Source organism: Pleurodeles waltl, chromosome 2_2, assembly GCF_031143425.1.
Source record: "Pleurodeles waltl isolate 20211129_DDA chromosome 2_2, aPleWal1.hap1.20221129, whole genome shotgun sequence".
In the NCBI taxonomy this organism is placed as follows: domain Eukaryota; kingdom Metazoa; phylum Chordata; class Amphibia; order Caudata; family Salamandridae; genus Pleurodeles; species Pleurodeles waltl.
Window position 1 is genome coordinate 115895824 of NC_090439.1, and position 26158 is coordinate 115921981.

Sequence of the window (26158 nt, forward strand, 5' to 3'; positions counted from 1 at the left end):
AAACAGTCGCCCTCATTCTCCTCGACCTCTCGGCTGCCTTTGACACCGTCTGTCACCGCACCCTAATCACCCGCCTACGCTCCACCGGGATCCAAGGCCAGGCCCTGGACTGGATCGCCTCCTTCCTCGCTAACCGCTCCCAAAGAGTTTACCTCCCTCCGTTTCGCTCAGAACCCACCAAGATCATCTGCGGCGTACCTCAAGGCTCATCGCTCAGCCCGACACTCTTCAATGTCTACATGAGCCCCCTCGCCGACATCGTACGCAAGCACGACATCATCATCACCTCCTACGCCGACGACACCCAACTTGTACTCTCCCTCACCAAGGACCCCGCCAGCGCCAAGACCAACCTACAAGAGGGTATGAAGGACGTCGCAGATTGGATGAGGCTCAGCCGCCTAAAGCTGAACTCTGAAAAAACGGAAGTCCTCATCCTCGGCAACACCCCGTCCGCCTGGGACGACTCCTGGTGGCCCACGGCCCTCGGCACCGCACCGACCCCCGCAGACCACGCCCGCAACCTCGGCTTCATCTTGGACCCTCTTCTCACCATGACCAAGCAAGTCAACGCCGTGTCCTCCGCCTGCTTCCTCACTCTCCGCATGCTCCGTAAGATCTTCCGCTGGATCCCCGCCGACACCAGAAAAACCGTGACCCACGCCCTCGTCACGAGCCGCCTGGACTACGGCAACACCCTCTACGCCGGGACCACAGCCAAACTCCAAAACCACCTGCAACGCATCCAAAACGCCTCGGCCCGCCTCATCCTCGACGTACCCCGCAACAGCCACATCTCCACACACCTGAGACACCTGCATTGGCTCCCAGTCAGCAAAAGGATCACCTTCCGTCTTCTCACCCACGCACACAAAGCCCTCCACAACAAGGGACCGGAATACCTCAACAGACGCCTCAGCTTCTACGTCCCCACCCTCCCCCTCCGCTCAGCTGGCCTCGCACTTGCTGCCGTCCCTCGCACCCGCCGCTCCACGGCGGGTGGGAGATCTTTCTCCTTCCTGGCGGCCAAGACCTGGAACTCCCTCCCCACCAGCCTCAGGACCACCCAGGACCACTCCGCTTTCCGGAGACTCCTAAAGACTTGGCTGTTCGAGCAGCGATAACCCCCCCTTTCCCCCCTAGCGCCTTGAGACCCGCACGGGTGAGTAGCGCGCTTTATAAATGTTAATCATTTGATTTGATTTGATTTAGTCACCCTACTCCGAGAGCCCACAGATCTCCTCGAGCAAAAATCTGGAGTGGCAGGCCCAGGAGCTCGACTGAAAGCAGTCTTCCAGCTCAGGGGGAAGCTCCACCTCCTCTTGTTTAACATTTGAACCATGAACAACATGTTATTCTGTAGTTTGATTTTTCTCTGCAGCTAGTACTTTGTGGATGACCTATGGAAGATATTTTTCTTCAATTTTTTATACGACGCATAGTTCCTTCTAGGATTTATAGGCAAATTACAAACCTCCCCCAGAACGTATTTCAGATAGTAATTCTTGTACTTTGAATCTAAATTACAACGTAGCCTGCGCTGTTTATTTTAGTATTGTTCCCTGAATTGAAGGAAGGAAGTAGCGTGATTTCCTAATACAGACAGTGATCAAAAATGACTAGGACATCATTTAAGTACAAGGGATATGGATATATTATTCATCATTTAATTTGTTCTTCAGGCTTTCTCTAAAAAAAAGCAGTCAAGGTCCTGTCACCTCAATTAATATGATTTCCAACACTCCAAAATTAGCCACGGCAGTCAGTTTATCTCCGGGGCTTTCCTTGAAATCAACTAATTTGGGCTTCTTGCTAATTTCTTCAGTAATGTGTTCAGCTGTCTTTTAAAAAAAATCTCTTTCACCAACTAGAGTAGCAGATATTCATGTTCGGTAAAAATAAAATGATTTGATAGGCCACCTGTCCTGAACTGGAAGTGTTTAACGGATGCACAAGCACAAACAGTTCCATAGCTCAATCAATAATGTTTCAAATGGTCCTAGAGTTAAATATCTTTCAGACAAAGCAGGATATCTCTTTACATTTGCTTTGGCGGAGTCTTGCATTTTTAAAGTTGTATGTTTTCTTTTTTCCTAAGGATGTGCCGGTGACACGTGCACCAAACAGAAAGGATCATCCTGACCCCAGGTCACAGAGCTTGATTCAAGGAATCAGATCTGAAGGTTGTCTAAGACCACCAGGTGACCGGATTGTGGGCAATCATAATGTAGTTAGGGATGTCAAAAATAGATGTTGTCCTCATGATTATTTACGGACATTTGCCAATCATTTTCCCACAACCGTGCTATTGGTCCACGTAGCTATTAGGTGTGCAATGATTGAAGGAATGTGTCCCCAAAACCTCGACTTTCCGAAGGCCGGTGGGGAGAGATTTCTACACTTGTGAACATGGTTCCCATTTGGATAAAAAGCTAAAGAAAACGTGCAATTGCACAATCGCTATTACCCTGCAAGTGTGCATTGTCTGATCTGCGAACAGACTTCATTGACAAGTTTAGGGCTGGCAGGCATACGCGTTCGTCAAAGGGCACCCCCCTGCCTACTTTCAAGCATTTCAGTTAATTATTAAACTATGCAAATCGCCGTCTATGCAAGCATATTTTTTCAGTTTCCATCAAAGTTTTGTTTCTTTTTTAAAAACAAGTTTCATTGGTCTTTTATTCATTACTTTGTCTCGTTTTTCAGCACTTTTAACCGATATTCTGCAGCTTTTGAAATGTGTTTGTTAAAATTATCAGGGATCGTAGGCATCCCACTTTTTATGTTTCAAATTCATATTAACCTTATCAACCGCCTCGGTCTGTCATTGTATTTTTTACATCTCTGAATATCCGCTTGTTTTCCTAAGTTGGCATTCGTGTCTTACATTATATTATATTGGTTAGTTCAATCAACGGATGCCTTTCACTGAAATTATTTTCCTTACTAGATGTTTAGTGCAGACATTACATCTTCGGGGCGGTATTACAGGAGTGTCGTCCAGTGCTTCGAACCCCAGTGTTCATTAGCGAGCGCCTTGTCTTTCATGGGGGTTCATCACCATCCTTCTTTTCCTTTGGTGTTGATTCCAAGCCTGAGGTACATCTGTGCTTCTCCCAGTCTGAAGAAACGCACTCTCATTCATTCCTCCACTTTCACCTCATCTCTCCATTTTGTTGTGCTTTGGGCATCCTTTTACTTCATTCTCATGGCTATATATTTCTACACAATAATCAGTGCTAACTCAGTGAAACTTCTCCTGACGTTTGTATTTTTTATGGTTCTTGGTAGTAAACCAGACCGATCTCTCTCGAGATATTGCGTGACCAGACAAAGTGATAGAATCCTACATCTGGCTCACTGCGTCTGGGGCATCGGGCACCAGCTGCTGGGTACATTGACTCCCCATCTTGGATACCACGAGAGCATCAACAACACAGAGGGTCGTGCTGCCTCCGGTAGATGAGGGTTGATACACCGAACTAAGCCCACCACATCAGTCAGTGTACCTGGACAGGTAACAGCAAGGCACATAAACAGCACCCATGGAGAACATCTTCAGGAAAAAATAACACCAGAGTTACGCCAAAGAAAATGAGTTAGCGAGCTATGAGGGAGAGGGAGGCAAGATCTCAGCAAAACTTAAGAGGTTCTCATTATGTTTTATAAACAGGTTGAACTGCGTTTCAAAATGCAGCAATATGGTGGGTATGGTAAACTCTGACATCATTGTGCAGTTTCAGCTCTGTGGCTATTGATAGGTATAGCCTGCAAATTATACACACGCCACAGCCACAGCAATAACTATATGAAACTAAGGTTCCCATTTGGTTAAGATGAAGAGCGATATCTTACGATAGGAAATGAAAATGCGAGGCAGGAAGTATATGCGCATTTTTGTAAATGGCGTTGATTTGTTGGAAAGTGACATCATATAACATTGGTCCACTGCAACCTGCTTTAGAAGGCCCGATTTGAACTGTGGTACAATCCATATTAATTACGGCAAAGAGGGCAGGTAATGTTAAAGTTTGAATGTCACTTCCATTATAGCCTCTCCGCGGTAGATGCTCAGCTCTTAGTAATTCAGCACAGTGACATCTTTTGGATTTGCTGCATTCAGGTAAATCGATTCAGCTCTTCAGTGACTATCACAAATCAAAAGGTATAAAATAGTTTAAAGTTTGGCAATAAATAGCAAAGAAAGTCTGACTTTCCCAATTCGATATGGCCTAGACAACGACAGTTTCTAATAGATGTGCCTTAACTCAATTTAACGTTTTTTTTTGGTAACGTGGTCCTTTTTCGATTTACTTTGAGCAAACCTTGTTACTCTCTCCTGACTAGATGGAATCAAAACGTCTTTATGAGGAGTCTGGTTCTCTTCTCGCCTCCACTACAATACAATGTATTTCTCTAAAAATAACCATAGTGCTACTGTTAGTATGTCAAGGTGCCTTTACTGTAATCTTTTAATCTTTATCAAAATCAACGGGACTCAAATGTTTGACCATGGAAAGATGAAGGCTGAGTGGTCTATGCATTATTCAAGCCTGTGATCTTCAGTCTGCACATATATCTTCATCAGGGGAATTACCAAACAGCTCTCCTATATCAGATTTCCCCTGTCCGACGGTCATTTTATATGTTGTGTCTTTCCACATGCCTGTGTGTTCATCTGTCTGTCAAGAACCAATTTCCCTGGGTGACACCTAACCAACTCCGGATCAAACATGGTTAGGCTTTAGGCAACCAGCGTCCTGTGCAGAGTTTGGCTTAAACACTTCAGTATGAAAGTGCACCACATTCTAGTCTTATTTCATTCTTGCCTGAGATGTCAGCAGTGTTATTTGAGCAGAGGCGGAGCTCGCTGTTTGGCCCGTAGTGTGGCTGCACTTCACATTATTGCATATTAGGCACCAACAGCTATTTTGGGCGGGTTCACGTTGATAATTAAAATATCCCTCTGGATACTTTGGCACAAAGTTTTGTGATTCCTGTCTTAAGTGATATTCCAGAGGACTTCAGAACTCCACCCCAGCAACATACGAAGTAACTGCTAAATATTTCTAATTCTTGAAGAACATGGTGCCAAATAACTTGGCTATTGTTATTCCCTTGCATATCAAGTAACAGGCCTTCCGTATTCCCATCTGCCATCTTTTGCAACAGCTTATTGGTAATATTATCTTCTTCACATCGATTTCCTGCATGATCCGTACTGTTGCTCTCCAGCCATTGTTTGTAGGTCAGCACTAGTAGTGCCATGAGAGATATCAATAAGTTGTTGTTTCACAAGTCACTGCATGCCTTTGTCACATTTTCTGCCATTTGTTCAAGCAGTCTACCTAAAAAATATCCTCTCCTAACAACATACAGAGATTCATATCCTGCCTCTCATTCACTCTTGGATGTCAACTAACCTCCCGAAGCTAAACCCAGAGACGACTGAATTCCTCCTGTTTGCCACCAACACTGAGCATCCCCAGATTTAAGCATGGCTCTCCGTCTTAAGCTGGCTGGCAGACCATGCAAAATCTCTGGTATTCACTCTTAACACAGAGCGCTTATTCAAGCAACACACTACAAGAAAGACTAGACAGCAGGGGTTTGACTCTTCCTTCTGATGAATATGAATTCATTTGTCCTGTAAGAGGTCTTTCTAACAACCGTAAAAGCCTTCGCCCTCTTCCATGTGGGTGGGGCAACACCCTGCATAAAGTTCTCCACAATTCTACCCTAAAACTCCTGCACGGCTCGCAAACAATTTGAAAAAATTCAACCACATCACCCTCACATTCAAAGAACTACACTGGCTTCCCGTAGCAGCCTGGGTCATCTTCAAGACAAGTTCCATCACTTATAAAGCCCTCAACAAAAAGACCCCAGCTTACCTGGCAAAAAAGTTAGTCACACATGGGGGACAACCCCAGACTAAGAGCCTGGATATTACTAGACTGGAGACAAAACATTGCTAGAGGAAAATAGAAAGCAAGCCTTCTTTACTCATGCTTCCAGGATGTGGAACAATTTACCTCTCTACATAAGATCATTACCATAACTCCTACAATTCAGAAACGAAAGCCATACCTCTTCAAGGCGCATTACCTCTGATTCAACAGCATACCCTTGGCCTTCCACCAATAATTGTATCCTGCCTGGGCCATGCTCCCTTTTCAGAACTCTGTTGCTCTCAACACGTACACACATACTTACAGACTACAGAAAACAATGTCTGAGAATTATTAAAGCTCTTATTACAACCCTATGAGAGCTGGCACATGAAATGAGAAAATTTGACCTAAAATAGAGTGACCTCATGAATGTGGAATACCAAAAAAGCCAGGAAAAGGGTATGGAAACAGAACAATACAACAAACACTCAAAAAAGCGATAGGCAGGGCAGGTGTGTGAGAGAGGGGGAAGAGATACAGGGCCCCTTGTAATAAAATAATTAATGAAAACCGAATTGGACAAGGGAAGATAAAGGTGTTACAAGGGTGGCTCCTCCCATCATAAAAACTATAAGAAGTCTTTGAAGGAAATGCTTCAAAGAGACATAAAATGAAAAACAATTTCGAATAGATCTAAATTCAAAGTGAACATTTTGAATACATTAAATGTATTTGAAAACATCAGTGAAATGGTGGAGGAATTGATGCCCCTCCATTGTCAAACTGTAATATGAGATACAGTTTAATAACATATGCGAGCCCTGCTAATGTCATAATATCATAGATACAGCTCCCTGATACATGTGCCCAACAAAGGAGGACATGGTGGTAGTAACCAAAAAGTGTCTGGTCTTTGTATGAAATGGCACAGTGGGTGAAAAATGATGAACTGGAGTGCAGCCCAAGTCTGTGACCTGTGGCTGAAATTTCTGCAAATATTCCGACCATTACTAAAGGGACTTGGTGCTTGCTGGTGGTAAGTGCTCAAGATGAGAGTGAGGGAAGAGCGGGGCAAGACTCTTAGTGAAGTAGTATGGCCATCCTAAGTTCATGAGATTCAGTCATCCTAAGTTCATAGGATTCTATATGAATAATTGAGGGGAGTAGTACCACACAATGTTGTGGGTGCAAAAAGAGGAATGGTGGCAATCTGCATCCGTGCATGAAAACAGGCTCAAGGTTGCGGTCACTGTACTTAAACTGTGTGCTTATTTTTCATGTATATTCTGCGGAAGGTCTGTATTAATCTAAGCCAGTCATCTCCAACAAGTAGCTCTTGCGCTCGCTACTGGTAGCTCTCTAGCTATCTGTAAGTAGTTCTCTGTGTGCTAAATTAGATGTTTTTGCTTGGTTAAATTAATATGCTTATCCCAAAATTGAAAGTTGTGTATTCAAGTCGATCATGTGTGGTTGTAAGAATGCTTGATTTGATCTGTGGAGAAAAATGTTAGAATTTACAAAATATACTTACAAATGATATTTGAGTGATAAATTATGCAACTTTGGGTAGATTTATTACTTATGTTACCACCTTGCTGCAAGGGGTATGGCAGCCATGGCTGTATTACCCATGCAGAGTAATTCCAAAGTGATTACTCTGAGATGATCACTGCTGGTGATCTTGCATAAATTGGCCACTAATGTAATTTTGACAGATATGGTCACTACCACAACAATAATACTACTAGTAGCTCAGAATGACTTTCATTGGACATAAGTAGCTCATATTACAAAACAAGGTTGGAGACCCTGATCTAAATAATAAATTATGACCTGAATTGTGAGTATCTTTCATCAAGGGCTCCAAGTTGCCTTTCCTAAAGTGTGGATTAAAAAGACTAGTTTTGTAGACCTTCAAATACTGCATGAGCTGCTTGGAAACAGACAGGGGCTTCTAGAGTAGGGCTTTAAAGGGTATGAGCAGAACCCCATTGAGATGGGGATATTCGCAAAATGAGGAGACTTATTCCCATCCCCTCAGCAATTAGGACCAGCAGGCGTGACAACCATGGTATTTGCATTTCATTCCAGTTTAATTCACCATTACATGTTTGTCACTAATCGTAACTTCCAAACCGTGGTATTAGTTCCAGCCAAAATGGTGAAATGAAATGTACATCAAGCTAATATAAATATGTGACCACACACTTATTTCAAATAGATATATTTAAAGATAAGACATGAAAATACAAGTTATTTGATTTTATTGTTGCCGTGATCTGTACCCATTTAAAGATGGCATGAAAATACAAATTATTTGATTTTATAGTTACTGTGATCTGTGAATGGATATATGGAAATCACCGTCCCTCTCTGTTTGAAATTACATGATTGGACTGTGGGCATTGAGTTCATAATGGCTAGTAGATAAAATTAGACAAGAATATGATCATCCAGAGCCCTCTGTCCATCTCTTAAAAACCTAGCAGAGGAACAGCTTTAAATATCTGTGAATACAGTTTGCAAAGGATCCCAGAAGATGATCCCAGTGGATGCCCAGCTCTATTTGCAGACCCTGCCCACTGATCTTGACTTCACTCGCTGTTAGAAAACATTGTTAACCTTTGATTGTATTAACCTCACTGTGAAAGTGAGACGTAGCATTTTTCCTTACCCTCCTTTTTTAAAGCTCTAGAAATAGTGAGAAAGCAAAATGTAAGAGTGGTAATAGAACGGAAAGACACACAGAAAATGGTTGCTTTGCCTCTAGAGTGAGAAACAGCAACAACACTTTTTTGGATGAAAAGTAGGTTGTTTTCAGCTACTAGCCTCCCGTTTACGTATGTCCTATGAAACCTACGAACCACCACAATATTGTCTGAACTGCAGCGAAAGATACAGTTGGAAATGAGAATTATTGTAATTGACTGAAGAAGGGAGAACAGCATTATGATACAGGCATAAGGTCTTAAAAATGCAATGTTTTTGATCAGGAAATCTGTACAGTGATTTTAAGTGGTGGGAGATTCGACAATGTCAGAATAAGACATGCAGACACATTCTGAATGCATTGCAATCTAGCAAGTGCATGAGCAGGTAGACTATCAAAGAGTGCATTACAGTAGTCTAGATAAAAAAGAATGAGCATTTTTATAATTGCTTTCAAGGGATTTCCAAAGATGAAAACCCTAGTTTTAACGGTATTGAGGCAAAGTGAGATGTAGTCCTTCCATCCTGCAACCGCAAATATACTGTCCTTAATCTGAAATTTTAAAGAGGGTTGGCCACCATCAAGTTATAGGAATAGGGTGTGTGTCATCTGTACAAGCATAGAAACGCACATTGAAATAGTAGAAAAGAGAAGTGAGATGAGAAAAATAGATATTAAACAGGATCAGGCTTAAAGCTAAACACAGTAGTACATTGCACTTTACGTTCACGAACAAAAAAGAGGCAGAGAACCAACTTGGAGGCGCAGCTTATGAACAGAAAAAAGCCAACATAAAGCACATTCTTTCACGTTTATGTTGGTCAGATGGTCAGTTACAATGCTGTGAAAGACCATGTTGAACGTCACAGACCAGTCTAATAAGATGCGGGACATTTGCCACCAGCTTCCAGTAGCATATGTATGTCATTGGCAGCTAAGCTGGCAAGGAATCAGTGCCAAACATGGGGCAACACAGGAATTGACAAGGCGCAAGACGGCAATTGGCTTCCAAATATGAAGAGAGATTCTGATAAACAATGCTTTTAGTGATTTTAGCAGAAAATAGTACGAGAAGTCTTAAAGTTGGCCAGTGTATTGGGATCAGAATTATTTCTTCTGAGGAGAGGTACAACAAGGGATTTTTTTTCTGCTGCGGTTCTGTTCTTAAGGGAGGTATTGCATAAGGGAGGTATTGCATAAGGGAGGTATTGCATAAGGTATTGAGTACTGGAACGATGGGGAGGCAAGAGTCTTTATATTGCTGAGAGGACATGAGTTGAAAGTTGAGCCTAAGGAAATAGATGACATTTTTGATAAAACCAGGTTGTCAGTAACAGGAGTGAAAGGAGATAAAGAGCAGATATCAGTATCCTCCGGTGGAGGTAACATGCATGCCTCAGCAGGAAACGGGGTGGTAGTGGAGAAAGGGTTTTGAGAATGTTATCAATTTTGGAATGAGAAACTTTAGACTAACTGGAACATAACTGTAATGAACGGACGATGACCGATTTTCCAGCCGCAGATGACCAATTCTTTTGTAAATAGAAGACATTTTGGTGGAACTGTCTACATTTTTAATATTGATTTGAGAAAAACAGGACCGTCCATATCAAATAAATCATTTCCTAACTGTAGATGTCAGGTTTGAGTCTATTGCCCACCAATGTTTCTTGAAGTTTTTCAGTGCCTCTTAGCATCTGGCACTTTCCTCATGAACCCGGGAGCAAAGGGCATCAGCACATGAGACATGATATGTTTTAAGAGGATGATGGCATCAAGTGGCACTGTAATCTAGTTGTTAGAGGAAGTAGATCTTGATTAACTTCAACATCAACTTTAGAGACGGAGGAAGCAAAACGAGAATAGTGGTGGGAGAACCCATGATAGAGGATATTTTTGAGCATTAAGTTTGGACCAACATCTTTTTAATTGAGCTGGAGATTTTTTCAGACTTGCGGGTGGAGCTTCCAGCTACGTGATAGAAAATATACTGCCTTCTGGCCGAATCAGATCCCTTCAATTGTAGACATAAACTAAGCAGTATCTGGATGAGCACAGGAAAGAACAAAGCTATGCCCCATTCAGTGAGTTAGTCCTACTACTAATATTGAGCAATGCACAGAACTCAACAAGACTGCAGACATCCACAAACGAAAGGTCTTCTACCCAGGACTTGAAGTCTCCAGGAACAATGGCCATAACATTAATTGTAGTAACCAGCTCAATAAAATAATTAAAAAAAGGCTTCAGCAAGCCTGAAGAGCGATTTAAAAAGCTAATGTTTATGGTGTTTGTCAATAATTTAACTTTCTTGTACCATTCAGTTTTCTTTAAATACACAACTTACAGTTTATTGTATCCTACTCTTCCGCTACTTGTTGTTTGTAAATGTGTTATTATTCATTCTACTCTAAATTAAACTTTCACCGAGAAGCAAACTTAGATCCAGCACTTCAAATTGGTTAATGAGGCCAGACATTAGCCGAAGCTTCCTCTGCACCTGATGGGAAGGGTGACATTGTTTAATCTTTTTACACATCTCAATTACACTAAATAGTATGTTATGGCATGTAAACTTACAAGGCATTTATATGGAGAATTGTATAGACCATTAGTTCTGCCTTGTAGGGCTGTCAGTTGCAATCGTTACATAAAGACATAGATTTAGATTAATGATTTCATAATATGCAAGTCAATGAGAATAAGAATTTATCAAAAACCGAAAATGCTACAGAGATTTGTAGGTTCTAAAAATAAACACACAGGAGCTTCAGTGTATAACCAAGTCCACCTGAAATAGAAATTAAATGTACAGAGGGTGGTGGAATAAATGCTTAGACGGTGGCAGAGGCAAATATACAATATGTTGAGTGAAATAATTATCCAACTGGAGCCAAATTAATGTGTGCATAATTTGAGAGGGCACTCTTGGTTTCACTACTGTTGTTAGTAAATTGTGTCAGAATTGTGAAGTGAGAATTCCAGTAATGCTCAGTGGATCTACATTGAGACACTTGATGATAATCAACAATGGGATTTCCACCTCCTCCAAAAGAAGAAGGGAAGGGTTGATGTAAAGCAGTGGTCCCAACCTTTTGACTCCTGAGGACCCCAGTGTATCACTCCTGGAAGCCGGGGACCCCCAAACAATTTGTACAATTTAATTTTCAAACATTAAAACAGTATTTCCCAAAAAAATACTCAAACAAGTACATACCAAACAAATACTCAAATTAACAATGCTGTAATAATTTTGTATTGAAAACGTATGTAAAAATAAAAAAAATCTAATGAGAAGTTTGCCGCTGTATCTTGGTGATTAACTTTTCAATACCTGGATTTATTTAGGAAAGCTGAATCCTGAGGTCAGAGTCTACATTTCTCAAGAAATTTCTGATTTTATTTTTTAGGTACATAAAATCTGAGAAAGCTTTTTCACATAAATATGTGGTGGGGAAAGGAAGTAAAGCCATAAGGACCTCTCATGTTTGCATAGCCTCTCTATCACGTGTAATTACTTTGCTTTATAGCACCTCACGTGCCAGTGTAGGGTGTCGGAGCACTTTGCACGGGACTGCAAGGTATAGGGTTAACATGTCATCCACAATGGGAGGCTTTTTCTAAGAGTGCTTGGTCTGGAGAAGTACAGAGTCAGGATTCAGAACATAACAGTGGTAAGCATTGACTTCAATAATAAGAATGTATTTTTACACAAGCAAATCTTTTTTTTAGCAGCATAAGGATAATGAAAGGCTGGGAAAAACGTTCTAGTTTGTGTCATGCAGCTTGCATGTGTCTCTTTGATGGCTGTTCATAGCTCACTGTGCTAGATTAGGACTGTAATTTATGAACTGCACAGTAACAAAATAATCTCTGTGACAAAAGCAGTAACTCACTGTGCTGGGCACATAAAATAATTTTCTTTGCATGATACATGTTCTCTGCATCAGACATATTAACCGTCTGCCCTACCTTAGATGAGCCAAAACTGCCACTAGACAAAACTCCTATCCCTCGCCAGCAGGAACATTAATCACAAAAGTTATCTTGACGCTTTTATTTTCACTGGAAAACTTTGATGTGCTTTTACAACTGCTGCACAAACAAAAACATGCACGTTTCGGTCAGGCTCCAGATGGAGAAGTACCTTTCCGCCTTTCCAGGCCTGTGGACCCCCTGGGAATGTGTCTCGTACCCCTGGGGGTCCATGGACCACAAGGTGGGAACATCTGATGTAGAGAATTTGAGAGGCAGGTATACACAAACCCAGGAATCTGAAGAAATTTACTAGGATACCACAAGCTTGTTTCACATAGAAAGTCATACATTTCTACCTGACGTTTATTGTCTTGCTAATGTGCAGATTCACCAATTTGTAAAATTCACAAACGTTTTCAGGTTACGCCTGGAAACCTGCACCTGACACAATTTTACAAGCACATTTGTAGAAAGGTTTTGTTGAATTCCTTTTGTCGCTTTGGCAGAGAGATCTACCCAGTTTCTAATTGTGTGCATCGTGCATAGTTGGAGATTCTTTGTTTGGGTTGCACAGTGTGCACTTTCAAAGAACACATTGCTGCATTGAATGCATTTCTCTGCCTCACAGGAAAGCCATCCCTCCCCAGTTCCCACGGTCTTGAAGGGGCTGACACACGTTTCCTCCAACACCCTTTGTAATGCCCAGTGGAATGTGAATCATCTTGTTTTGATGTTGTTTTGATGGGTGCTGTAGTTCCTTCATAGTTGCCAGCTACGTTTGTTGACTTTCAAGACTGTTTTTCTTGTGGCCATTACCTCTACGTGACGTGCCGATGAGTTGCAGCCATTAAGTGTTCGACCACCTTTCACATTTCCCAAAATGGTCCTTGCGACTTAATTGGCTTTCCTTACAAAGAACATGATGACCCCTTTCTATTTGGGGCTTCCTACCTTTTACCCACCACTTCACACCACCAAGGAAGAGGAGAACTTACATTGGCTGACCCTGTAGGGTGGTCAGTTGTTATACTAACCATACATGGAAGATCAGGTCTGAGGACCAGCTCTTCCTGGTGTATGCAGGCCACCAAATGGCAGATCAGTTCATAAGAGGACATTGTCTTGCTGGATCATACTGAGTATAAAAATGTGCCTAAGCCCTTGTCAAAAAGGGACCGCCTGAGGTAATCCACACTCACTCCACCAAAGTGACACCTTCTACTACATCGCTTGACAGGTGTGATCCTGTTACTGAGATTTGTCATGCAGCAGCATGGGTTTCTCTTCACTATGCATTCTTGGTCGCAATGCAACAACTAAATTGGAATCTTTTCAGTATTAGTGGTTCATGACAATCCTTCAGGACGGGGAGGTAGGCAGAATCAGTAAGGAATCTGAAGTATAGTAATGTCCCCAACATAGTGTACAGTAGTGTCCCATTGCCATGCGTGGTCAATGTTGAATGTATGTTATCCCTGTTTTTGGGTTTTGGCCCCAGCCTCAAACTAGGCTAGTGCCTGAGCCTGACAAGGGACCAGTCCTGGACCAGAAGGTATGCACCTAGTGCACTTTGCATAGTGACACAGGGCTACTATCCTTATCATGGGTTCATGTGTATAATGCGGTGGTGGCAACACAATGCATATTTGGAAATCCTAGTTTTGTAAGACCTTTTACCTGTGTCATGGGAGTGGAAGCATACTGACCAACCTGTGTAAAGTTCTGCTGCCACAGATAAGCCTGAATCTTTGTTTTGAGATCCCGAGAACATGGGTGTGTGTATGTGTATTGTTAGTGGTCTGCAAAATGCACACATAAGTCAGTGTCTGAGGGACCTAGAATGACACTGGGCTCAGGTTTCACTTAGGAAACTCCTGGTCTTTTCTTGAGCAGAGGATGGATGTGAGATTTCTTTCTCACACAGTGGCACTGTATTGCTGACATTCCTGGGACTGGAAGGAGTGAAGCTGTACTATGATGTAGGGAAACACAGGCAGGCTTCTTCTTAGAAATTTGATTAGGTCTTCTTGAATCAGAGGGCTCCTATTAGTTTTACTGAAGCTGTCACATAATAGATGGTAAGAATGAAGGTCAGGAATGCAGTTTCTGTTGTAAGAATGTGAAAGTTCCTTTAAGAAGAGGATCAGCCTTTTTTCCTCTCTTCATACTGACTGTCAGGTGTGGATGTTGATAGGTGCAAAATGCTCACACCTCTTTGTGCATCTGTTGTCAGTGCTCCAGCCAGGAGATAACCCTGCTCCGAAGAGCACCATTCAAGACCAAGGCTGAGCCTGGAAGCATATATACACAATTGGAGAGAAAGAGGGGGGGGCAGTTTGGACATGTCCTCCACTTCACAATATACTCGCAGAAGGTGCCAGATAACTGCTTTGATTTTTTTTTTCAATTTTGGTTACCCCACAGAAATCTTAAAAGATTTTGAAAAATTGTCTCACCCACAATATTTTGTGCCATGCTTCATCATCGGTGATTTTGCACCCCAAGGTAGGTGAATACTATGCTGGACGACATGACCATTAATGAGTTTTTAAATAAATGATTATTGGATAATTACAGGAATCCAGTTATTAAACATATCTTGAAATGTACACTGAATTTTTCCTTTATTGTTGGGTGTCCCAGATATAGTTAAAATCAGAAGAAATGTAGATGTAAGATGCAATTTAATGTTTAAGTCACCCGTCATTGTGCCAACATGTTTTGGCCATTCAGAAAGCCCAAAGGGTCTCCGGGCTTCATCAGGGTAGTCTGATCCCTCCATAGTTACCCATTCATGCCATGCTTAAATACTGAGGCCTAATGCTCTCACCTCTCTGGATTACCCAGAGGACTACCATGCCACCAGAGCTGACTAACAGTCAGCTCCTTAGAGTTGAGCTGACATCACCTGGAATCTGATCTAGAGGAAGAGCTGTTTACCTGTCTTGGGAATGGTGAAGGAGCAAGCCATCCCTGCAGAAGGTGCTGACTACTGGTGTGAACAAAAAACAGCTTATTCTAGTGCGGTAGGTCTGTCCAGCAGAGATTCATTAATCTCATGACTAGCAAGTTCCCGGCTTGGAGCCATTCACTTTTTCCAAAGGGGCCGATTTGTGGCACTGCTGAAGTGTATCCCAGTAGATCTCCCAGGCATCCCTGCTGTCACAGCTGTGGCACTTGCCTATGTGTGCCCGAGCAGTCTGTACTACTGAGGAGGAAGCCTGTGAAGCTGTGGTACTAGCCTCAAATATACTCAAATGGATTGATATTGTGGTACATGCCAATCATGTGCCATGCAGTCTACACCACTGAAAGTAAAGCTGCTACTTCAAATCATTTGTCCATATGTGCTGTCCATTCCTTAGTGAAACTGAGTTGCTGCCAATGGTGCTGTTCCAGAAAGATTTCCAATTGACTCCATGCATCTAAGCAACCGAGCTGCTGCCTCTTAACTTGAAGAGGACTTCATTGATGCCTTGACCAGGCGAGGCCTGAGCAGCTGAACAAAAGACCCGCCCAGTCCAGATAAGAGAGGCCCGACTAACAAGAGGGACCCCATCTGGTAACGCTGTATGCCAAGAAGAGAGCCACAGCCTAAAGACAGCTGCCTCAAAAACTGTGATGAGCAGACTGAGAGGGGAGCAGCCAACTAGTCCAATTGCGACTGGCACACCTTCTCCCCATGAAAGAAGAGCATGAACTGAACTGCGGGAGGCCTACCAGAAAATCAGCCCAAAGGTGAGAGGATGAGTGCTTGCTGTCAAACAAAAGGGGGGGGAGTGCTGCATCTGCACTTAGACCAGGGCCGCTCCTCCGCTATGGCAGAGGAGCATCGCCCCCCTGGTCAAGCGCCAGGAGATGAAAAATAAAACAATAGTTGTTTATCATTTTATTTTTCACCCTCTGGCTCAGCCAGCAGTGCAGGGAAGGATGGGGCTGGGTCACGGGAGGTGGGTGAGGGGAGGAGTAGAGAGTGCACCTAAGTGTGCTTTTGTGTTTGGCCGGCAGTCTCAGACCAGCCAAACACACATGCACACTTAGGTTTCTCCAGCCCCTCTGAATTGAACAGCTGGGCTGGAGAAACTGCAGACCCCAGGGCTGTGTCTAAGTGGCAGTCCATGCCGCTCAGACCAATCCTGGTGCTGTTTTCATGCTATGTTTAGCATGAAAGCAGCACCAGGATTGCTGGGGAGCCTGTGCTGGTGTCCCAACAAATGCTGGGACACCAACCATCAGGAGCAGAGGAGCGAGGCGAAAGGAATTGGAGGTAAAGGTATATATATATTTTTTGATTGTTTCCCCCTTCCCTGTCATCTCCCCGCCACCCCTCTTGACATTTGCGGCCGCTGACCCAACAAAGCAACCTTAGAATAAGGGATGTGAAAGAGGCAAAGAGGGAGGCATACTCTCTTGAATGTATTAGTCTGCCACTCGTACTTTGGGTATGAGATACGTTTTTGTGTATAGTACTAGTAGTTTTACTGTGCAATGAAGCACTTTTCTTTGTAAAAGATAAGTGCTCAGCTGGACAAGTACAGTGTGCTGTTGAATGTCTGTCGAGTGCTACCCCGCATGAACCTCCTTTAGAAGCCTGAAGTTTCTTGCCATCACTATCACGGAGTCTTGTGGAGAAGGAGTTCAGTGTAGAGAGCACAGCAGAATGGACCGTAGGGCATCAGAAGTAAACGACCGTAGCCCCTAAGTCTGTGGCACCATAGCCCCTGATTGCCCCGTGGCACCCCGAATGGGGTCTGACTGTGGTCTGTTTTTTTTTTTTATGTTGTAGGGGACAAGATTGATATTCAGTTGCCTCACTGCGTTCACTGCATTTGCACAGCATCTGTGCTGCGTCATGGTTGCATCTTTTGTGCTGTGATGGATAGAGTAATACAGCACAAGCAGGTTGTTTGTTCGGTACATGGAAATGTTGATTTTCACGTTAATTTTTTTTTTCTACAAAGGAAAAAGTCCTGTTGATAGACCTGGTGTCCTACACTCACCTGAAATATGCCCTATTCCTCTTAGCACTCTGGAAAAGTACTTATTTATTTAACAGGAACAATTATATGAGAATGTCCAGGGTTAGAAACTACACTGAATTTGCCGTGCTAACCTAACCCTAAATTCACAACAGTGAAAAATCTACCCTATTAGCCAAATTTCTACCTTCTTGTGAAGCCCTTTTTAGGGTCGAGCCTGCGTCGCAGGCATTTCGCTAAGCGAGACGCTTTAGTAATTAAAAAAGGGCTCGGAGCCCTGTCCAAGTCACGTCAGTGTTTGTTATTGGCTTGTGGGCTTGCCTGTTAGAATCAGCTTGATTCCATTAGTGGAAGGCACGCAGAGGTCATGCCTTTTCCGATGGATAGCCCTCCTCTAGCGCATTGACCAAGTACAGAAAACATGCGAGGCTCGCTGTTTTCTGTCCGGCTCGTGGACTACTTTTTCTCTATTTTCTCAGCGCGATCTCGCTTGGCAGAAGTCGAGCGCTTTACATAATATCGACCCGGTTACACAGTTAATTGCACTTTTTTCAGTTAGGACATAAATGCATTTTTGCCGATAGGTTTCATTACCAGTGAAAAGTCGGGTTATGAGTTTACACAGCTATCAGCTCTAACACGAGCAAACACGAGACCCGTTGCATTGCAAATGCTTGTTAATTTTCCATTGTTGATTCTTTGACTTAGGCTGCGCAATTTCTATTTGTTAACTGTTTCAGTGCATCTGAGTTACATTTTGCTGCACCGAAACATCTGTGAATGATGCATAAAGAGATGTCTTTCCCAGACAATATTTTGGACACAAGATGGTAGGTAAAGGGAGAAGCTTATTTTCATGACAGCAGCGCGAGGATTTATGATTGCTAATGTGGTGATATTTTAACCCCATCGCTGCCAGGCCTTTTCCCCTCCTGTGCCGAGCCTTTTTTTGGCTATTTGGGGCAGTTCACGCTTACGCCCGCATAACTTTTTCTCCCCATAAGCTACCCATGCTAAATTTGCGTCCTGTTTTTCCAACATCCTAAGGATTCTAGAGGTACCCCGACTTTGTGGCATCCCTTGTAGGAGACCAAGAAATTAGCCAAAATACAGCGAAAAATTTGTTTTAAAAAAAAAACAAATGGGGAAAAGGGCTGCAGAAGAAGGCTTGTGGTTTTCTCCCTGAAAATGGCATCAACAAAGGGTTTGCGTTGGTAAGATCACTATCTACCCAGCTTTCAGGAAATGGCAGACTTGAATTAGAAACCCCAATTTTTCAACACAGTTTTGGTATTTTACTGGGACATACCCTATTTTTACTTTTTTTTGTGCTTTCAGCCTCCTTCCAGTTAGTGACAGAAATGGGTGTATTACCAATGCCGGATCCCAGAAAGCTAAACATTTCTGAAAATTAGACAAAATTCTGAATTCAGCAAGGGGTAATTTGTGTAGATCCTACAAGTGTTTCCTACAGAAAATAATAGCTGAAATAAAAGAATATTGAAATTGAGGGGGAAAAAAACAGCCATTTTTCTCCACGTTTTACTCTGTAACTTTTTCCTGCGATGTCAGTTTTTTGAAAAATATATAACGTTACGTCTGCTGGACTCTTCTGGTTGCTGGGATATATAGGGCTTATAGGTTCATCAAGAACTCTAGGTACTAAGAGCCAATAAATGAGATGCACCTTGCAATGGGTTTTTATTCTATACCGGGTATACAGCAATTCATTTGCTGAAATATAAAAAGTGAAAAATAGGTATCAAGAAAACCTTTGTATTTCCAAAATGGCCACAAGATAAGGTGTTGAGAAGCAGTGGTTATTTGCACATCTCTGAATTCCGGGGTGCCCATACTAGCATGTGAATTACAGGGCATTTCTCAAACAGACGTCTTTTTTACACACTGCCTTACATTTGGAAGGAAAAAATGTAGAGAAAGACGAGGGGCAATAACACTTGTTTTGCTATTCTGTATTCCCCCAAGTCTCCTGATACAAATGGTACCTCACTTGTGTGGTTAGGCCTAGCGCCCACAAAAGGAAATGGCTCAAAACACAACGTGGACACATCACATTTTTTCACAGAAAACAGAGGTGTTTTTTGCAAAGTGCCCACCTGTGGATTTTGACCTCTAGCTCAGTCGGCACCTGGGGATACCTAGCAAACCAGCGCATTGTTGAAAACTAGACACCTAGGGGAATCCAAGATGGGGTGACTTGTGTGGATCTGACCAGGTTCTGTTACCCAGAGTCCTTTGCAAACCTCAAAATCTGACCCAAAAAACACTTTTTCCTCTCATTTCAGTGACAGAAAGTTCTGGAATCTGAGAGGAGCCACAAATTTCCTTCCACCCAGCGTTCTCCCAAGTCTCCCGATAAAAATGGTACCTCACTTGTGTGGGTAGGCCTAGCGCCCACGAAAGGAAATGGCCCAAAACACAGCGTGGACACATCACATTTTTTCACAGAAAACAAAGGTGTTTTTTACAAAGTGCCTACCTGTGGATTTTGACCTCTAGCTCAGCCGGCACCTGGGGAAACCTAGCAAACCAGTGCATTTGTGAAAACTAGACACATAGGGGAATCCAAGATGGGGTGACTTGTAGGGATCTGACCAGGTTCTGTTACCCAGAATCCTTTGCAAACCTCAAAATCTGACCGAAAAAACACTTTTCCCTCTCATTTCGGTGACAGAAAGTTCTGGAATCTGAGAAGAGCCACAAATTTCCTTCCACCCAGCGTTCCCCCAAGTCTCCCAATAAAAATGGTACTTCACTTTTGTGGATAGGCCTACTGCCAGCGAAAGGAAATGCCCCAAAGCACTATCTGGATACTTCAAAATTATCCTGGGCTCAGCAGCCATCTAGGGAAACCTACCATACCCAGTCATTTCTGAAAACTAGACAACGAGGGAGTCCAGGTAGGTTTGACTTGTGTGGATCCACCAATGTTTTCTTGCCCAGAATCCTCAGCAAACCTCAAATTTAGCTAAAAAATCACATTTTTCCCACATTTCTCTGTGGGATCACCGCACCGGGACAAATTTCCTACAACCCAACGTTCCCCTCAGTCTTCCGGTAAAAATGATACCTCACTTATGTTGGTGGGCCAAGTGCTTGTGACAGGGAAGAGCCAAAAACATGTCTAAGTTGAGGGGGAACCAAAGCGGGTCCAAAAGGGCAGTTTGAAAAAAAAACATGTTTAGGCTGACAAGTGCAGCAGAATTTTTATCGGTATAGATGAGACAATGCTAGGTGGTAGGAATTTTGTGGATTCCTGCAGATTCCGGAAGGTTCCATCACAAAAATGTGGGAAAAATATGTGATTTCCAGCAAAGTTGGAGGTTTGCAAAGCATTGTGGGTAAGAAAATGGTGCAGGGTGCATGTGAAGCACACCATCCTGGAATCACCCAGATGTTTAGTTTTCAGATGTGTCTAGGTCTTGTGGATTTTTCTACATGGCAGCGTCTCAAAGTCCATAAAGTGCAGCCCTCACCAAGTTCAAGTGGGACGATTTTGAGAGTTAGCCGAGCTCTCATGGCCTAAATGTAAAACCAAAACCCAAAATACTCAAACATCCTCTTGCTTGCCATGGGATAAGATGTTTTAGTGTGCAGGGGAGAGCTGAAACACTGTTACCCCCTTCAGTTGGGGTGGGGGCGTAACCAGGCCCATACTGGTTGGTAGCCACCACCCCACTATTTTTTTTTTTTTTATTCCCTCGCATCTAGTAGACTTTCTGCCCCCGGGGTGTGGATCAGGGGTAATTTCCCCATCTGCCCACTGGTGGGCAGAACAACTTTGGCCCCATTTACTTGGGGTGGGGGGTAATGCCATACCCCCCCCCACCCTCTTATTTTGGAGAAACAAAAATCTTCCCTGGTGGGCTTTCTGCCCCCCTGGGGCAGATGGGCCTTCCAAAAATAGGCCAATCTGCCCCGAGGGGGGCAGGTATGGCCAACAGTAATGTGCCCCCATGGGGAACGATCCTTACCCAAGGGGCTGCACCCCCCAAACAAAACATGCACATACACACACACCAATCCCTGGTGCCTAACTGGTTTCTGCCCCCAAGGGGAGCAGAGATGGCCTAAAATAACCCTCCCCCCCCCAGGGGAGCAACCCATGCCTAAGGGGTCACTCCCCTTGGATGAAATTGTCCCCCCCCAAAAAAATCCCCGTGCCTAGTGGTTTCTGCCCCTTTTGGTGGCAGATTGGCCTCCTAAAAATAGACCGATCCGCCCCCTAGGAGGTCAGAAAGGGCCTAAATATGATTTGCCCCCTAGGGGAGCAACCCTTGCCTAAGGGGTCTTTTCCCACCTCTAAAAAACAAAACAAATAAAAAGATCCCTGGCACCTAGAGGTTTCTGCCCCCCCCCCGGGGGCAATTCGGCCTAATAACAATAGGCCGATCTGCCCCCCAGGGGGGCTGAAAAGGCATTGAAAAAAATTGCCTCCCTGGGGAGCGACCCTTGCCCAAGGGGTCGCTCCCCGTATGCCAATTTCCATTTGGAGAGTAATCCCTTGTGTCTAGTGGGCATTTCAGCAGCCGGATCACTTCACGATCCGGCTTCTGAAATGCTCTGAGAGACTTCAAAGGTAAGGAAATTCCTTTCCTTCCCTTTAAAGCCTCTCAGGCCCCCATCACATAATCAGAAGGGAAATGCTTTGCATTTCTCTTCCGAGCGCGCTGGAAGCTGAGCTGCCAGCGCGATGAGAGGTGGCCTCTGATAGGTCAGCACACAATCGCGTGCTGACGTCATCAGACATCACTGGGAGGGGCGTGGGTGGAGTGGAAGGGCTTCCCCTTCCATCCCTACCTTGTGGGGTGGGAAGGAAGCCTACGGAGGGAGCGCTAGAGCTGCCTCCGAAATCATGTGCGAGGACGTAATGGTTACATCCTCAGCACAGGAGCACTGTGCCAATGGACGTTACCGTTACGTCCCCGGCACAGAAGTGGTTAAAGAAATGGGGTAAAATTTGGTTGTGCGGTTTTGGCGCAAGGGGACACATTAGGTTAAATCTTAGATATGCTTCTTCATCTATCAATATAGTGAGTAGCCCTGTGAGCCTTTGACTTGAATGGCGAGTGGGTGGTGGTGTTAGTAGGGGTGAAAGTGGTACTGTCCGCGCAGAGGTGGTAGGTCATCTGAACCTAATGAACATATCTGGACTCCAAGCACAAGATGTTAAAGGATAAAACCTAAACGTACTGTGAACTATGCTTCCGAGCATTCTTCCACACACATCACTATAAAAGCTCATTGTGCTCACATGCGTGTCAGTAGTGATCAGTGTGCACAGATAATGTTACTCTGTGGTTCTAGGCTTTTTATCTTCAACCATTGTGTAAATATATCTGTTGCTATCATGAAATGTATGTTTTGTTTCAGGTTTTAATCCCTTTCGTCCTTGTGATGTGTGCCTTCGAAACTGTTCAAGTGTCAGCCCAACTTTCTTCCAAAAGGTAATGCAAAACTTTAAACGGGGGTCCTTTTATGTTTCTTGTAATATTGCCCTCAAATGCGATGGAAAAGTTTGTTGCAAAAATGTGTTGCTCCTTTGTTCCACTGTATCTTCTTTCCAAAGGTGGAGCTGTGGACCTTCCACTTGCATAAGATCAGTCCTAGCACAGAGGCAGGATTCCCCATCCCTAGCTGCCAATAGTTAAAGTATTGTTTCAAAAAAAGAAAGGAAAGTTTTGCTATTGAGTAGTGTGAACCAATAGGAGCCCAATTTTGTTTCCAGTAAATGTTGAATGTTTTACGTGTCCCTGGTGTAGATTCATTTCTGTAATCTTAATTCCGTAAAATTTGTTTCGAAATACTGAAAGAACTACCCTCTTACCACCTGAACGTTACACAACCCAAGATGGAGGTAATTCTTGAAAGAATTTACAAGGGCACAATGTGAGAGAAATAATCTTGGTGAAATATGCTCACTGTCCCAAAGAAGAGGTTGCAAACACAGTTATTTGCCATTCACCTGCTAATCCCTACCATTAATGGAGAAAGCATATATTCACACCAGCTGTAACCTGCCTCCTGACATCTTAGAGACCAAGGTTCTAAACAGAAATGCACTGTTATGGTTAGAAACAACAGAAGAGAAGGTTAAAGTGTACAGGGGAAAATGTAATTGTAAGATCTAGCATCCTTAGCATGCTTGCCTCTGTCTTTTTGCCTCTGCTTCCTGTATTTTTGACTGTATGCTGGATTTCGTTTTTACTGGTTTTTGGTAGTTTGGGTACTTTACCACTGCTGACCAGTGCGAAGGTGCAAGTGTTCTCTATATAATTTGTGATTAAGATTGTTTATCCCTGATTGGTTTATTTGATTTACTGGTAAGTCCCAAGCAAATTACATTGGAGGTGCCCAGGGCCTGTAAATCAAATGCTGCTAGGAGGCCTGCAGCCCTGATTGTGCACCCACATGAGTAGCCCTGTAAACATGTCTCAGACCTCCCACTGCAATGTCTCTGTGTGCAGTTTTGCACTGCCAATACGACCTCGCGAGTGGACCCACTTGCCAGGCTTAAACCTTCCCTTTTACTATATGTAAGTCACGCCTAAGGTAGGCCTAGGAGGCCCCATGGGCAGGGTGCAGTGTATTTAAAAGGCACGCTATGTACTGGTTTGTTTTTACTTGTCCTGGTAGTGAAAAACTGCCAAATTCGTTTTTCACAATTGCGATGCCTATCTCTCCCGTAAATACCTTTTAAGTGCAGTTCCCCATTGGGAGCAGATAGAGATTTGAAGTTTGGTGTCTCAGAATTTACAATTTAAAAATACATCTTTTGGTAAAGTTGGTTTTTATATTGTCTATTTGAAAATGCCACTTTTAGAAAGTGGGTATTTTCTTGCCTAACCATTCTGTGTCTCTGCTTTGTCACTGAATAGACGTCTGGGTCAGACTGACAGTTGGGCTGTTTGTGAATTCACTCTAGACAGTAACACAAAGGGAGCTGAGGTGTGTCCTGCATGTCCTGATTAGTCTTCCTGGGCTAGAGTAGGAGGGAGGAGCTGACAACTGCACTTGAAAAGGCTGTGCCTGCCCTCACACAATACAGACTCCAACCCATAGAGTGTGTCTGGGGCAGGGCAAGGAAGAGGCATGGTCTTGTTCACTACAAAGACTTTCCTTTGAAGTGTGCCTAATTCAAAGGAAGAAATTAGTATAAGCATTGGATTGCTGACCCCACAACTTTAGAACACTTATGAATTAAGAGAAACCTCTGCCAGAGGGATGAGCTGAAGAGCTGTAAGGAGGAGTACTGCCTCTTTGCTGTGTGTGCGTTGCTGGTTTGGCCTGCAGTTGCTGCTTCTGCCTTAGAGAGGACAAAGACTGGACTTTGCTATGCACTCTGCTTGTGAAGATTCTCCAAGGGCTTGGACTGAGCTTGCCTCCTGTTAAGAAGTCTCAGGGACATCAAAGACTTCATCTGCCAGCACCTAGGACTGCTTGCTGAGACCCCCTGACTTGCCAAGTGGTGCCACATCCAGGCCCTGGGTGCCTGGAAGGAGACGCTGGCAGAACCAGAGTGAAAATCCACGCACTGGAGCTGAGCAGCAGAAAAATCGACGCAGCGCCTACACTGCAGCTGAAAAATGGATGCAGAGCCGGTGATATCAACGCATCGGCAGCTCATTGCAGATTCATTGCTGCTGTGTCTCCGGATTTTCCACGCATCATCCCTATGCGTCAAAATCTTCAACATCCTTGCATGGACTCGAGGCTGCTGGTTTGGAAACCAATGCATCACTTACCAGGCAGAAAAAGAATCTACACACGGCCTCACTTCTGAGTAAGGAATCAACGCATTGCTTCCTTTTCCGAAGCACTCTCACCTGTGCGGCTTTATTTTTGAAGAATACCAGGTACTTCATGCTAAATTAAAGCATTCATTAATTTCCACAGGTTAAGACTTGACAAATTCATGTCATTTCTTGTGTATGTTAGATTTTTGGCGTTTTGGTCTTGTTTGATTTAGATAAATATTGGCAATTTTTGTAAACTGGTGTGGAGTCATTTTGTGGTGTTTTCACTGTGTTACTGTGTATGTTTGTGCAAATACTTTACACATTGCCTCTGAGATAAGCCTGACTGTTTGTGTTAAGCTACCTAGGGGGCAAAGAAGAGTTATCTGAGCCATGTATCTCCCTTACCCTGACTAGAGTGAGGGAACTCTACTTGGACAGGGTGTAAACTGACTGCCAACGCCATTTCTAACAATCATCAAGCAAACAACAATACAAAGGAAATAATGCAGCTCACACAACGTCCTGTAGACAACCCGGGCTCATTTTCTGTCTGGTCCTCACCCTGCTTCTCCCAGTGCACACATGGCAAGTTTCACTAACTTTCACGCACATAGTGCAGTCATTGCAAGCTCCATTTTGAGCTTTACAGCTATAATTAAGTTTCCATATCACCACTGTGCAATTAATCTAGGACATATTAAACATGTTTTCTACACTCTCTTTGTAAGTTAGATTTTTGTAATCTTATTTTTATTGACATTTTATAATACAGTACAAGCATACTTAATCAAGAAACATCTTAGACTATTCCATACAACTCCATTTCCTTTGTCTTTT

General features: G+C 43.4%; 1 protein-coding gene across 2 annotated transcripts in view; it reads left to right on the forward strand.

Annotated features, from left to right (window-relative positions):
- The window catches only part of PIGN (phosphatidylinositol glycan anchor biosynthesis class N), a 988499-nt gene that overhangs the window by 890535 nt on the left and 71806 nt on the right, over positions 1-26158 (forward strand). For both annotated transcript variants that reach the window (XM_069219499.1, XM_069219500.1), the window contains one exon: positions 22956-23029. In XM_069219499.1, the coding sequence (XP_069075600.1) occupies positions 22956-23029 (74 nt within the window). The remainder of the gene's footprint in view (positions 1-22955; positions 23030-26158) is intronic.